General features: G+C 40.4%; 1 protein-coding gene and 1 long non-coding RNA gene across 6 annotated transcripts in view; one reads left to right on the top strand and one right to left on the bottom strand.

The window, feature by feature from the left end:
• The first annotated feature begins 1,229 nt into the window (after nt 1-1,229).
• On the top strand, nt 1,230-4,244 carry LOC130603885 (uncharacterized). Of its 2 annotated transcripts, none has more exons than XR_008973314.1 (3): nt 1,230-1,856; nt 2,200-2,359; nt 4,170-4,244. It is a non-coding gene; the product is annotated as an uncharacterized LOC130603885 (long non-coding RNA). The 2 variants fall into 2 exon arrangements; XR_008973313.1 differs by having other exon boundaries at nt 4,148-4,236.
• Nucleotides 4,245-4,258: 14 nt separating this feature from the next.
• The window catches only part of BANK1 (B cell scaffold protein with ankyrin repeats 1), a 145,811-nt gene continuing 134,297 nt past the window's right edge, over nt 4,259-15,772 (bottom strand). For 3 of the 4 annotated variants that reach the window (XM_057417975.1, XM_057417972.1, XM_057417974.1), the window contains 6 exons: nt 15,626-15,694; nt 13,187-13,368; nt 11,481-11,544; nt 9,995-10,065; nt 7,033-7,082; nt 4,259-4,328 (listed from right to left, as the gene is read on the bottom strand). In XM_057417975.1, coding sequence (XP_057273958.1) covers nt 7,038-7,082; nt 9,995-10,065; nt 11,481-11,544; nt 13,187-13,368; nt 15,626-15,694 — 431 coding nt within the window. In that variant the 3' untranslated portion in view covers nt 4,259-4,328; nt 7,033-7,037. The remainder of the gene's footprint in view (nt 4,329-7,032; nt 7,083-9,994; nt 10,066-11,480; nt 11,545-13,186; nt 13,369-15,625; nt 15,695-15,772) is intronic. The other variant, XM_057417973.1, reaches the window with a different exon arrangement.

Below are 15,772 nucleotides of genomic sequence, written 5' to 3'. Positions count from 1 at the left end.
CCTGCTTGCTGAGGGCTTGTCTTGGGGCCTTGTTTCTGAAATGATTCAGTTCAGAGTTGCATTTCAGTACTGTGGAAGTTTGTCAGGATGAATGTTGGATAAAGGAAGTGAAGGAAATGAGTAGTCAGTCTACATGGTCTTGCCTCTGCTTCATTATTAACACCCCCTCGAGGACTGCCAGGACGACTCTTGTCATTTTGCTCCTGCTCTTATCACAGTAGAGGTTTCCTACCAAGACTGAAATGCATCTTCAGCATCACTTACACTCCTCCGAGCCTTACAGCTTGTTTTATTAAATGAGGGCAGGACATTAGATTTATTCTCATTCTATGTTACACTGCTATTGAAATGCTACAAGTGTTTCTTCATAGGGTGAACATCCAGCAAGGCCATATGGCACCCTCGCTGGTGACAGGCTGCATCTGAATGGTCAGTTATCCTAGAGAAGAGTGCATAACCTTTGAGCACTGATGACCCAGTGAAACCTCTCCCACCATAAGGCTCCTCCTGCCAGGTAAGCCAGGTTGTCCACAGGACCCTGACATGAGTTTTGGCCACTGCTAACTGCGGTCACTGGTTGTCACCATGTTTAAAACGTTTATTTCTGGATGGATCATCAGTTTAATAGGACACATGCTGGCAGCCAGAACAGGAGAGTGGTGGTATTTTGCTGATCAGTCAATTAGTCCATCTTCCAGCTTACAATGAAGAAAACAGTTGAGCACCTACAACAGGGATCTTACGTCAGCTGTGTGCTTTCAGGCTCTTGTACCTTCAGGCTCTTGTGACTGACTTGACTTAATCATTTATGCACTGCTAAAGAGCCGCTTGCTGGTGCTTCCTGCTAATCACATTTGATTAGCAAAACTTCAGGCCGTCCTTTGTGTGAGAACATCTCCTCATAACCATGTGTGAAGTTCAGTGGCACATTTTGGGGAAACACATAGAAATCCTGCAGCAGCACTGTGGATACTGCACATGACCAGGGTGGGAAACAGATGCTTTTATTTTAGTGGAAGTGTAATGATTTTACTTGTACATAGCAAAGTATGCTGAGATTAAGAAATACCCTCTGGGGGTAGGTGGAGGGAAGGCATTCTTCATTTCTTCTCTTAAGCCTTAACTGGCGCCTTGGAGTATGAAACGGCAGTTGGAATTCGATGTTTGTGGTGATGAAAATCGAATGAACAAAAGTTCTCAACTTGGTGCTTAGCCATTGAAGAATTTCATACCATAGAAATCACACTGTCATGGACTGCAATTTGTCAGGAGGATTTTGTATACTGACTGCAACTGACCTCAGATATGGGACACATAAGACACTGAAAGGGTTTTGGTGGGGTGGTGAGGTTTATTTGTTGTTGTACATTAAAATAGCAGGAGTCAGAGGAAATATTAACCTATTTGTGTCAATTTCACCCTCAGCTGTCAAACACTAGGTGTGCTTGCTGCCTGGAAGAATGACACAGCCTTAGGAGAACTGCAAGGAGGCTAAAAAGGAGGAAAAGAAGAGCACGTGTTGGTTGGGAGGGCTTATGAAAATTCCCGCTAAGCAAATGCTTCAGTGATTAAAAAGAGGAGAGGTGCCTCTGCCTGTCCTCTCCTCCCCTTCCTGCTCAAGGAGTACTGATGCTTTTTGCCTTTTAAATCTCACTAATGTTGCTGGGGCTTGAATTTGGCCTTTAAACTTCTAAAATCCTTTTTGGTGGTGTTACCCTGTGAACAAGGCAATGGTTTCTTCCGTGCTTCACTTTTTAGCAATTGGGAATTCCCTGGTTGTGATCCCAGCTGGAACCAGTGCTATGCTTGGATGCTGCTGAAACCTGCACCACTGTACCTTGTGCACTTAGAGCCAGGTTTGAATGAAGCAGCAAAAGAAGAGAACGTGGGTTACTTTGTAATGGGGAATCCTAAACCACTCTGGGCTGGAAGTCCTAGTGTATCATACCATGCACTGGAGAGGCACATGCTTGTTCATACATAGACAGAGCACACCCCCTTTTTTTATTTTATTTTATTTCCTGAAGGACCCACACTCTGGCTTCTAGTTTGTTTGGCTCTGTTGCTATATTGTTACTTCCTTTCTTTTCCTTAGGAAATCCACGCAGTTTCCTTGATGTAACTTTCTGTGCTTTGTGTTGATACATTTCCTACTCTGTTAGTTTCTTACCAATGACCTCAATTCTCCCCATTTCCCAGGTGCTCCCTCACTGGGGCAATGGAATCACTGCCTCTCCTTTGCCAGCACAGAGGGTACTGGGATCCTGCCTTGAGGTCTGCAAGGACTGATGTCCCTCCAAAAGGTCCCTTCATCTCCTCTGCTACACATACAAGCAACAAGCTTCAGAAAAGAGAGCAGGTACTGACATGAGGAAACTTCTCATGTGTTGTATGCTCTTTCCAATGTATGTCAGCTCCTCAGGAATGCTTGCCAGGGGATATATTGGCTAGCTAGGGTTATCAGAATATAAACAGGGTGTTTTTTTTTTGGCGGGGAAGGACAGGAACCTCATAAGGGAGAATAACAGCTTATACACATTTAGATTTCCAAGTAATTCTCCCCACTCCCTTTCTTGCCCCTTTTACAGGGCAATGTAAGCCTTAAAACATCACAGCTTCTCTCCCCTGTAAAACAGTCCCATGTCCCTCAGTTCAAACACACTGACTGTGTTTCCAGATCTGGTAAATGATGTATGTTTCAAGGCTTTTGATGTGGTTCAAATACAAAGGCTTCCCTTGAGGTATGGAGCACAAAGCTGTGTTGCCACACTAATACAGCAGTCACTGAATATTTATGACTTCAGAGCAATACATCTGCAGTATTTGTGGGAGTGTTTCTAACAGAAATAGGGGGTTTCCCCAGAGAACTGATAATTTCCTGAAAACGTTTAATCACCCCATTCAAAATAGAACCTTAATTAGCCTAAAGCTATATGTGGGATACAAACTTGTAAGTTCTGTCATTATTTTAAGATCCTAGAATTATCTTTTTAGCTTATTTCTGTTTGTAACAGTTCTTGGCACAATAATCTGCTGAAATTGGAAAAATAATATGACCATCAAGGCTCTTAAAGTCTGAACATCAAACCCATTCCCCTCTTCCACATTTGGGCGTCACATTAACATGTCATGAAGTTTTATATAAAACACTTTCTGGTTCTAAGTAGCGTTCAGTTTTTCCTAACTAAAGTTTAAGTGTCTCCTAAGGCATGCAAAGCAGAGATTCAGCACTGCAGAGAGCTTGAGGGGCGGCTTGCTATGGATTCGGTGCCTAAAGGTGTCTCTGAATAATGCACAACTAAGAGGTTAGTCAAGATTAAGATCTCTGCAGAGGCAGTTTTGACTAACAGCACATGAACCTGCTTTGTAAGAAAGCTTCTGAAAAGCTCACATAACTGGGGTGGGGGAAGTCTATTTAAGCTCCTACTTGCCTGAAAGATAAAATAATCTTTTATACCCTCTGAAGTCTGCAAATGAGATGTTTTTCCCTTCTTATTTATGAAGCAGAGGAAGTCATCTTGCATACTTTTGTCTTGTTACATGCTCACTTAAATTTTGGAGTCCATTGCTGTGGGAATGCAGGCCATTATACTCATTAACCGTATTTATTCCTTTACTTTTGCTCTGTAAATGCAGTAGACTTGTTTTTGGGCATACTCTGGTTATCACTTATCTTGGACAACTTGTTAAACAAAACACAACTTCCTTGTAACCGCCATTCTTGTAATCAGTTTAATGCATTAGTAGATACTTTGTACTGATTTACATAGCTTGACTTTAGAGATTAGCTTTGCTTTGAGTGCAATTATTTAAATTAGTAGAGGAGTACAATTATTCCTAGGAAAAACAAATTTATATAAAAAGGTTATACAAAAACATCTTAACAGAAAGTAAAACCTAACTCTTGCGTATTATAACTTCATAATCATAGTAACTTTTCATGATCTTCCTCTTTGGTGCATAAATTTCACTTTTAAACAATCATCAAGCATTATGGAAAAACTGAAATGAGTTTAAAACTAGTTACCCAAAGCACACAATGTATCTTTATGTAAATCCTCTGCTGGCATCTTATAAAAATATTGGCAAAGAAATAAATGTAAAATTCGTTGCTGACTTTACAAAATGTCTTATTAATTTGCTTTAGTGATACTGGACTTCTTCCACAGTTGGCCCAGGTGAGAGATTCCAGTATACTGGAAGCACAATGATGCTCAAATGGCCATTTCACAGCAGGTTGTGCTGGAGGCCGAGTGTTAGGATTTGGCTTAGAGATGTGTGGGATGCCAGGGCGAGGAAACTGAGGCGCAGCCGGCCTGCGAATCGCACTGTAAGAAATAATGCCTGTTATTCATGCTAGTTTACAATCAGATCAAACACTGTATTTATTGAATGCATGAGGGAATCAAACCCACAATCAACTCCTTCAGATCCACTAGCTGGATCTCAACTCCATTCTCCTTCTCCCCCCTGCCATAAGGAAAGTGTGATGATGTATGGGTAGGCTAGAGCACCACAGCTAAGAGCCTTGCACTGGTGTTGGAGGCTCTACTCTTTGGAGAGTCAGAATATTAGCAACAGAAATGTAGTTTTTGGATGTTTTATCTGCATTTTTTTGTCAGTATCAATAAAACTCAATCTCATTTGAAAAATAGCAGTCTGTCTTCAGACAGACTTCAGGTCCAGTCCTCCTAAGTGGTATTCACAGCATTCTTGTGTACACCACTGAATGCATTTCATCACTTTTATAAAGAACACTGGAGTCTTAGGAGGAAAAAAAGTTAAAAACCAAAACCCAATTTCATGGTGTTGGGTTTGGAAGCACAGATTTCAGACATGAAGTTCGGTTTCTCAGAGGATTTCAGAACTTCACCTTAAATGCGTGTTTTCCAGTGTGTGTGGGTAAATGAATGTTCACTTTCCAACTCTGTTAATACAGTCTGAAGCAATCCAAAGACAGAAAACAGCCAGAAAGCTCTGGAGAGGCCACATTTTGCAGAAGAGGAGAAACTCTGAGCTCGGTGTGGATAATTCACAAGCAGAACTGATTGACTGTGCTGGATAAATTGTATTCTGCGAATTCTCCCACATAACAATTGTCTAGAAATGACAGAGATCACCCATTCTGATCCCAGGGGTAATTCCCTCACCCCCTTGAATGATTCACCTCACTTCAGCATCTGCAATTTATAAGCACCTCTGCTATTACCAAGCTTTTCATAATAGTTATCTCCAGCTTCAGCGCTTTTAAGACTCAGTGCTTTTTTCCCATTTATTGTAGGTGACTTCAGCTCCACGCAGGGCAACAGCTCTGTTAGGAAACCCTATGCAGGAGCTGAGCTGCCTTTTGAAGGAAGAGTGGTAATTTTTCATTTCAGGTCATGCGGTAAGACTAATTTTTTGTGGGTCTTAAGAGAACTCAACAAGAGCTTTGGAGGATAAGCAGCAGCAGAGGCGGTACCTACTGCTTTTTGGTGTGGGCGCTGTACTTGTGTGAGTAGGAGGGTAGCAGGCTTCAGAAATGAGACATGGCAACACGGCTCTCAGAAGGAGCAACTGCCTTCTCCTTTGCATGGGAGAAGGGTGGCAGGAAAGACCTCGCTGAGGATTGTCCATTTTACAGTGCCACAGAAGGAATGCTATAACAGTGGAACATGGCATTCCCACCACTTGGAAAAGTTGGAGAGGCAAATTGGTTCAAAGTAACTTATCTAACAAGGCCTTTAAGAATGACATTTGTGTTCAGGAATAAGTTGCATCATTTTGTTACTATGAACAAATATTACTTAATCTCTTTTATAATTCTCATAATGCAAAATTACAAATAATACTGATATCTAAAAGGATAAACTTTAATTTTGAAACTTTCAGGTCCTAAACTCATCTGAAGGAAAGGAAACTGGAGAAGAAAATCTGACTTCTGGAGCTGCTTAGCACAGACTGTTCTTGCAGAGATCAATAAACTGAAGGAATCTGGGGCCTAAGAAAACCAAGAGTCAGAAAACTGGTTAAAGTTCTCAATGAGAAGATTCGCAGGTATGTTAACAGAATGCAGACATCCTTGTTCTGTGCCTTAAACTTTTAATGGCAACCATCCTTGCATGCATAAGAAGGTTGCATGACTCCTTCATTTTCAGAGGAATAAGCAAAAAATAAGAAACTTTCCAGGTCATTATTTTGCTGCCTATTCTTAGAATGAATGCAAGATAATTCATGAGGTCTGCAACCTCAGATTTTTATCTAAGTTCAGTTCCTGGTCAGTTTGTTCTTGGTACAGATTTGAAAGCTGAACTGATTAAAAAAACCACAAAAAACCAACCACTAATCCCCCTCAGCCCAATGAATGCTATAAACCAGATTTATTTACTTTTATCTCCTCGCAGCAACTCTAATGATCAAGTTTCACTGAAAGGCAGACCGACAGTTTTACAACTGCTATGAGATATCCATGGAAGCACACAGGTAGCAAATGGTAATTAAACTCACAGCTATTAAAGATCTCATTAGATGCCCAAACCCAAGAAACTCATAATCATTAACATAACCATCAGAAAATTCTGCTCTTTGTGGAGACAGTATCATCACCTCTAAGTTTGCCAGCACTTAAATGACCACTGGTCTCTTGGTTAATCAACATTTCTGGACACATTTATGCCTTTAACTTTGTTTTGATATTCAAGATGTTTGATACCACATATGGGATCAGTGTGTAGGGACGCACTCTAATAAATACAGCTTTTGGTTGTATAAACATCTATTAGGTGTGATAATGGGAATTCTCTTCAGCTACATCCACAAGTCAGGTGTCTAACTGCTGGCAAGTCTGCCTTGCAGTAACAAGAGTAAGTTGACACCTAACAAAGAAATCAGTTCTAGTATAAACCAGGATGTAGGATGGTTATGGTTTATCTTGTGAAATCAGACCTCTGAGCTGCAGTGCCATTCTCTTGTAACACAAACACACTCTGATGGAAAATACTTTCATGAGGGTCAGTTTCCATGATGTCTGTGTGTTCATACACATACTCTTACCTCTATTAATTAGGCATCTGCTCCTTGTCTGTTGGGCTCCTAGTTGGAGACTAAAAAGAAACAGATGCAATTAGTAGTCACGTATATCAATGATAAATTGGGCCAGTACAGAATGTTTTTCAGAGTTGAATAATTCACAAAATACAGACTTATGATGAGTCCCTTCTTATGTGTTTTGCTTCAAATGTGACTACAACACCCATCCCTGGGAGCAAGGGAACAAGAGACATCCATAAAAATAGGCAGGTGTTGTGTGGGAGAATGACAGGAGGTGGATTTTGTACAAATCTTCCTTCTAACAGCATAGCTGGTCTCTGTTGGTGACAGTTGTTAGGAGAGGCTGAAGGGAATGTGGATATTCAGTTGTCTTGGTGAACTCCTCAGTCAACAGTTTGTGGGCTGGTCTTGTGAAGACCTGACTTGGCAACAAATGGGCAGGAAACTGCTTTTTATTTTCTTGACTTTAAATTTGAGCATCACGTGAAGCTACAAAATACTTAAGAAACTGGAAATAAGCCAGGCTAAAGATGTAGCTTCATAATTCTTGTGCCACTGTGGTAAGCTACCAACAAACGAGTATTTTCAAGACTGGAAGTCCTGACTGAAATGCAAACTTTTGAAGTCATGAAGAAAAAGCCTTTTTTTTCTCTGACTCCTTAACTCTCCACACATACAAAAGCTTGCTCATGCTTCAGGATTTCAAGTTATTCCAATTTTGCTAACTGGGTTGAGTTAAAGAAGTTTGAGTTCCCATGGGCCCAAATGTCAAAATTAGGGTCTGTTTTTGTTCATCTGCCTAATGACCCATCAAGACGCAATGCGTACTGGTTAATGTCCTCAAAATTTAGTTTTCAGGGAGCTCTACTTAGATGCTACCTGCAAGCTGGAGTGGCATCAACTGATGAATAAGCAATCTGTTGGCAGCTTGGACTAAAAACAAGGTGCTGATGAGGTCTGAGGAATAAGCCAGACATTTAGCACAGCAAATGTAATCAATAACCTGCCAGTTTCTGAAAGGTGCATAGTGCTCTTTTGAGTGATTTTTTTTTTTTTTTTTTTTTTTTGCATGAAGCCAAAGAAGAGATTTGGCTTTCAGCAGCTGCTTGAGCAAACTATTAAACCAAATCTGCTTTGTCATAGGCATGTACAGATCTAGAAATCGGTATCTGGAAGAAGAAAGTCTGTGAAGTATGCCGTTACTGCAGTGGATGACCTCAATGTACAGTGCCTCACAGGAGTGGGTCTGTAGCAACAGATAGTGAAGTTGTCCTTCTTGGATGTGCAGTGTAAGTTCTTCAGTGTAAGTACCTACTGATGCTAACAGCTACAAAATAAATGGTTTCAGTTGAGTTCCCTGTGGAAAAAGCTTTTGACCTTTCCACATCAGGCCACCTACCTCCAGGTCTTGCCAAAGATCCCAAGACTGGAATGTATGCAAAGACCAAATTGCTCATTTGCCCTATGCGTGTATTTGTCACTGGGGGATTACTAAGCACCTGACGTGTTTCCCAACACCTACCTTCACTTAAAACTATTATGTAAGTTCACACTGAAATAATAACAATTAAAAATTCAAGCTTAGCATTTGCTTAATGCAGTACTGGTTTTCTGAAGTCCATCTGAGTTGTAGTTTGTTTTCTGTGGCCTCTATCTTGCTCATTACCCAGCAGTGAAATAGTGACAGCTACTACTCAGTTCTTGCTGCAATGCTGAGTGGACAAAAGAGTATCAGTCATTCCTGGTTTTGATGAGGAATCTTACACTATACTAGCTGTATCCCTAAAGACTAAGTTCATGGTTCTACAGGGATTAGCTCTAAGGGGAAAACTAACTACAAGCAATTCAAACACTCTTATGTAGGTTCTGCAATCTTGTGCTTATTTTTAGATGCTGGATGACTAAATCTGTGGGATGCGGCACATAAGGTGCCATAATGTAACTGCAATAGAAGGCAGATTTTGAAATCTCATTTTCAGAAACAGCTAAATGAGTTTCATGTAGGTAATTCAAGTGTCCAAAGATGTAGACAGGCATCATGCAGGTTTTGTTAAAATTCCTATGAGCTACAAAGTATGCACATGGAATGCTGCATTGTCCTTAAGACTTTAAAGGAAATATGTCTAGTCATCCTTACATAAATGTTGTCTTAAGCTGCTGCCATTCATTCTGCTAGTGGACATGCACAAACCCAGAAGACTCTCAAGCTTTATCTCCTCTTTAAGGGTACAGGCAAGGAATCAGTTACGCAGAGTAAGCTGAGGCCTAACCATATTTGTATGCTCATGCTCATTTTTTGGTGGTGGTTATTCTGTCGGCTAACATTTTACTTCCCTTAGAAAAAAGATATTAGTGGTGTCTACGGGCAAGATCACATCTATATTATATAGTAATGAGAGAAATCACAGTCTGTGCCTGCACTTTCTGCAAATGAACATTCTATATGCTTAGTCCTTATTTAGTTGTTCTTAAAGTAGGTGTTTACAGATATTTCACTCTAAGAGTGACAGAGCTTTTTGCTTTGCAGCTGACTGGCTTTTTGAGGGTGTTATTCAGCCCTATATTAAACTGTTCCAAAATGAGACATGAACTTCAAGATAGCATCAAATGGTATAATGGAGGACTGAACTGAGTGCTGTTCCCATTAATAACTTTCACTACATGGAAGCAAGATCAAACTTATCAAGAAACTAAAAATTATATTCCATTCTAATTTATAGGAGATATTTTCTTTTCTCATTAGAATAAAATCAAATTCCTTTTCTAACAGGATTTTGTTATGATCTCTTTAAATCTTCAATCAAGTCTTCAGAAACCATCTATGAAAAAAGACTATCCAAATGCCAACTGCAAACATGGAATGGGGAGAAGGAGGCCCAGGGGTTTAAAAGGAGAGTGTCTGCATGCAGATGTGAAAACCAGAATTCATTAAACAAACCTGAGGATTGCTAACATGCATACATACCGCTTTATTAAATGGCATGTGGAACAACAAGTCTCTGAAATGAATGCTCTTTGGTCTGCTTTCCTTAGGAACTATGAAAGGGAAAAGAAAGTAACTGTCATTTCTGGCAATTTATTTCTATCTGGACTTAGGTAATGGTCTTCTGCTATCCTTCCTTACTCTTGCCATCAATATGCTGTTGAGAAAGGTTCCATCTTTTGGAAGTTCTTATTTTCAAGAATTTATTATCCAAGATTTAAAGTGCACTGTTGGACAAAACAGGCCTCCATAACAATTCTTCCCATCGTATTGCTGCAGTGCACATCTGCTGATTTACATGCATCAGAGAATGTAAGACAGTGCAGCAAAGGGCAGAGAGGTTAGGAACATCATGATCATTATCTGAGTTACTGGATAATTTCACAAAATTTACAATTCTGGTGTTGATACTACATTTGTGCTGGTATGATTCAATAACCAAACTCTGGAGGACAGCTGCAGAGGCAGAATCGATGTGGCCTTAAAAGAAAACCCTACAGACAAATAGTTTCTGAGCATCATCCTCATGTCCTCATTAGCTTTGCCTCACCTATAGAAAACAGAGGGTAGGAACAAATGCAGTAAACCCAGGCCCTCAGGCTCTGAGCACTTTGTGAAGGCTTCTGGAGTGAACCTGCTCAGAATGCTGTACCCCTACTGACCACAGAGGACATTAAACTGAAATACAAAGTTTGGACTGGAACTCTGCCACTGAGGCAGCAAGAGTTCCCCTTAATTACAGTATCTATCTCACAAATCCACATAAACACAACACTGTTTAACAAAATAATGGAAGCACTACTGTGGACTGGTTTTCTGTCTTGCAGGAAGGAAATAAATAATATATTTAGGTGCTAATTTTAAATAGTGATATACAAGCAATACTAAACTGCCCTTCCACCAACATGCATGTACTGAAGTTTGCTGAAATGATTTCTGAAGTCAATACCATCCAATACAATCTTTTCATAACAACAAGAAAAAATATTTTGCAGGAAACACTGGTGATTTATACTGCTTCAGGTGACATTCAATAATAAAGGGAAAAAAAGCATAATAAATGACCAGTGTACAGGTTTTAGTAATGACTTCCAATACTGAATGGCTGAAGCAGTGGAAAGTTCATCAAGAATTTGCAAGTGCAAATTGATAGCTGATTTACAAATAACATATTGAAGTCGTCAAGTAAATTGTTCTAAAGAAACCATCTACCCTAATTGTGTTATGCAGTAGGAAATGGGCTACGGAAAAGCTGAGCCACAACTTGGTAACTCTCACTGAGCTCATCTTTGGGATGAAATCTTGACCCTGCTGAAGGCCTGATTACACTAAAATATGATGCAGAAAATGCTTATTACAAATTCAATGCCTGATCCAAAAGCCTGCTCATGCTTTGGATCAGACATTTGCAGTACACTTAACGGTTTAAGGCTACAGCGTTCCAAAAGGCACAGAAAGTGCAACTCACCATTTCGATTTTCCTTTTCTAGTCTGTTTCCAACAATGCTGTCTCTAAGGTGGTGTGCTTTTTCCTGTAAGTAGAAAACAAGCATAAAACCAGCAGCAGAAATCAGTAACGGAAGTTTACTGCAGCAATAATGAGTAACTACACAAAGCCAGATGCTTTAGCATTCTGAACACCAAGCTTCTCTCTCCAGGAAAACAATTTTAAAAGACTGAAAAATGTCTATGATGCACTTGTAAGTAGATGCTAATTTTAGCATTTATACCTAAGAGTCTTGTGGCGCTTTTTCCCCATCAGTAAGTTACACTGATTCTGGCATTACATTACAGAGGCTTGGGGTTTATGTTTTGCTTCGGCCAAGTGATTTTCCCTCAAAAATCCCAGTGAATACCAGATAACTACAGTGACAGCATGAAGTAAATTCCTAATATTCATACTGAGGTAAGTGAAAGACTTTCCTCTGGTACAAACCCAAAGAAGTCACACATGCAGCACAGAGTATAAATCGCCACTGAAAATAGCTTTTCCCCTGAAGCAGTGAAAACAGGCCAAGTAAATCCTTCTTGAAATACAGGCATCTTCTAGGTAACCAAGAAAAAAAAAGAGACTTATGACTTAGTGCTGCTCTCTTTGCACAGATTAGATATCGTCTTCCTCCACAAGTAATTCCCTTGCAGAGCAGAACCAGCAATTCCCATCTGGGGTGTGGGCCACAGACATATTCAGAAGGGGCACAAAGCACACTGGCAGTGCTGCTCAATGGCTAGCGCTGTGCTGCTGGTACCCTCCCTGTGAACTCGGCTCCCAGACTGTCCCAAGGCCCTTGAGCTTCTGCTGTTAAGTGTTCCACTGTGATGACAAAACTCATACTATTTCTTCAGTAAAAGCAAACACGAGCATTTAATCTCTCTCCTTGTTGGCAGCATTTGGTAGCTCTCCCACTCTGTTGCGTACCTTTGGTTTTCCTCTTTCTACTAAATGCACTTACAGGACAACAGGAAAATACTTTTGTTAATGCATGACCTCTTATAAAATGAGGGCATAACCTCTTCCTCCAGCTGCCTTGTTACAAGTAATTAGCAAACCTCCTCATTGTGCTTTTCTCTTTCGCTTGGAGCTTTGATGCAGTTCTTTCAGTGACTCAGTGTGTAGGCTTTTGTAAATCCTGTTTTTTTGTGCACCTCAATTTTCTCCATACATTGAATATAAAGGAGCTGAAGAGGACTGCTAAGAATTGTGAATTTTACTAGGTAGATTGAACACTTGCAGATAGGCATAAAGCCTGATGTAAGTCTATATATATTAACAATGCATGCTTGATGTAGTTAGGTTTCTGTTAGCTGACACTGTTCAATAGCTCAGTTGGTTCGTTCAGCTACCAAAGGTTTGTGGTTTCATAAAAGATGCATAGACCCAGCAGTTTAAAACAGAAGTCTCAGAAGACCAATATATTTAACTCAGGATTGCTGAATGCAACAGCACCTGAAGTCAGGCAAAATAAATTCAGGAAGCCTCTCAAGTAATCAAACAACAATGGAAACAGGCATCTAGAAGATTCAGAATGATAAGCAGCAAATTCCTTGGGAGCTGATAGATACATAAATCAGGACTTAGTTTTGACCTCATATGTGGCAGCCAGAAGACTAGGGCTTGTTTTTGGAACTTCTGATCAAGATTCTTCTCAAGAAACATAAATTTCAGACTCATACCTGTTGAGAGGACTGTAGTCTCTGTTTTTCCTTCTGCCACTGTTGAAATCTGTCAAGGGTTTCATACACAGAAGTTGTTCCGTTTTCCACCTGTTCCTGCAAGTGGATGAGTTCTTCCTGTTCAGTAGGGATGCTGTGTTGCACAGTACTATCAGTTACTGCGTCAGCATGACCTCTGTGTGCTACACAGTGCAGTAAAGGTAAAAGTAGAAAATATTAGCTCATTTCATTCCTTTATGATGCAATCACTTTTTTCTAAGGCATGCAAAGAGTAATTCTCTAATCTGACATCAATTAAAACCACACTGTCTTTAGAGTGCCCCTCCCCTTTCTTCTTTCTGTTTGGTTGTAAGGTTTTTTGGGAGGGGGTTGTTTTTTTCCTCTTCCAATGAGAGAAATGCAACAAATCAATAAGGATTCTACCATTACTCCTTAGTAGCAGAGTAGCATCTTAAACATTTCATTTATTACTATTGCCCTGACCCATGGATTCTCTACTAGTATCAGTTCATACAAGAATTTTTCTAACACTAAAACTGTAGTACTGACATTTTAAAGGCAATTGTTGCTCTGTTAAGACAAAAAATATTCACAGTGCCTTTTTACCCTTCCTTCTTCAACTTCACACATTACATCTCTCAAAAGCTGGGGCTGAAATCTGGCCAGAAAGCATTTTGGAATTTCACATGATTTCCTTCCCCCACGTCATTAAATACCTTGCAGTGACAAGGAAACACAACAACCTGGTCCTCCTATAGGTTATGACACAGGTGCACAGCCAAAGGGAAATGACAAGGAGACATGTTACCACAGCTTGGTCCAGGGAGGTGCAGCACCACATGTCTCCGTGATACTGATACTGAAATGACCCATCCAGAACAAGTGAGAAGCTGTGAAATAGGGCTCTGCCAGCCCTGTATGAGGCTGGTGCAAAGCACCTGTTTCACTGCACAGCGAATGCAACCAGGATTAAACTATAAGTATGACCTGCGTCAATCCTTCTGCTGTGTCATGCACCAATATATACTTTAAGTGAGGAAGGACTATGAGAAGGGAAATACACTAAAGAAGTAAACAACCACCTACTGTAGTTTCTCCTGCTCCTTCCTTTTGATCATACTAGCACATGTTAGGCATGAATCTCTACTCTTTTGCATCTCAGCTAGTTGATTCTATTTTGACACACTAATGACCCTAATGCCTTGCATCTGATATGATTATTTGGAGATCAGACCAGCTTAGGTAAAATTGCTTTTTTTTTCATAACAGAAAAAGGTGTGTGGGTGTATTTCTTCAGACCCATAAAAATTACTCTGTTTATCATGGAACCATAGAATGGCTTGTGTTGAAAGGGACTTGTAAAAGCCATTTAAAGCTTAAAGCCATTCCCCCTTGTTCTATCTCTACTTGCCCTTGCAAAAAGTCCCTCTCCAGATTTCTTGTAGGCCCCCTTTAGGCACTGGAAGCTGCTCTAAGGTCTCCCCTGAGCCTTCTCTTCTTGCTGAACAAGCCCAGCTCTCTCAGCCTGTCTTCACAGGAGAGGTGCTCCAGCCTTCTGATCACCTTTGTGGCCCTCCTCTGAACTCACTCCAACAGGTCCACATCTTTCTTATGTTGAGAGTCCCAGAGGTGGAGACAATAGTCCAGATGGGGTCTTACCAGAGCAAAGGGGCAAAATTGTCTCTCTTGACCTGCTGCTTACAGTTCTTTTCTATCTGCTCTATCATAAAAGGTCACTATGCTGGTTTGCAGACTTATGCTACCAGTACTCCAACACAGTAAGCTCTAGAAAGTCCTGTATTCTTTTCCTAAGAGGTTTAGCATTCACAAAAACTAATGTCAGTAGCACTGGAGACTGCAGTTCCCAGCTGCAGAAATAAATAGGTGATTATGTGCTGCTCTATATGCCTTAATCCTGACCTGATGCTTGTTAACACAAGATAGAGGAAAAAACTTCACTCGGTGTTCAATAATTTTGTATATAACATTGTTGATTATTTTAGGGCACCATTAATGGAATTTAAGGTAGCAACATTTTGATGTGCTACAACTCAAATAACTGGAGTGCAATAAGTGATCCATTTTACATGGATCTTGAGGTACCCAGGAGAGAACTGCTCCTCCCCACTCTGCTGCATTTCCCTGGCTGGCATTAGCACATGGCTGAGCCCTCCTGTCTGTCCTTTTCTTGGTTTTAATCACAATGGAGAAAGGAAACAGAAAAGCATAAAGTAACTCTGACTACAAATCTTTCCCACAAGAATGTAACTTATGTTTTTCTTTCTTCAATCTGATCTCTTAATGCTGTGATACCATTAAGGAGACAAATCCTATGTGGGAAAAGAGATGTTAGATCACTCAAAATGAAGTCACAGAAAATCTCTACTAGTCCTGCTGAAAAGCATCAAGGCGGTGAAAGAGCTAAATTAAATTCTGTACCGGGCTTCCTGGCATTGCAGTACGTTCCGTTGCTGTCACTGGGCACTCGAGTGGCCTTTTGCTGAAACACTACAAAATTATCAAGATAAGGAAACTGGTGAAAAATGCAGTAAAACCATCAGACATTCTGAGTGAAGGAAGGAGGCT

The sequence above is a fragment of the Pezoporus wallicus genome, unplaced genomic scaffold, assembly GCF_028554395.1.
Source record: "Pezoporus wallicus isolate ANWC-B61680 ecotype Strahan unplaced genomic scaffold, APGP_CSIRO_Pwel_v1 contig_6999, whole genome shotgun sequence".
Taxonomy (NCBI): domain Eukaryota; kingdom Metazoa; phylum Chordata; class Aves; order Psittaciformes; family Psittacidae; genus Pezoporus; species Pezoporus wallicus.
This window is presented reverse-complemented; position numbering and strand designations above follow the sequence as displayed.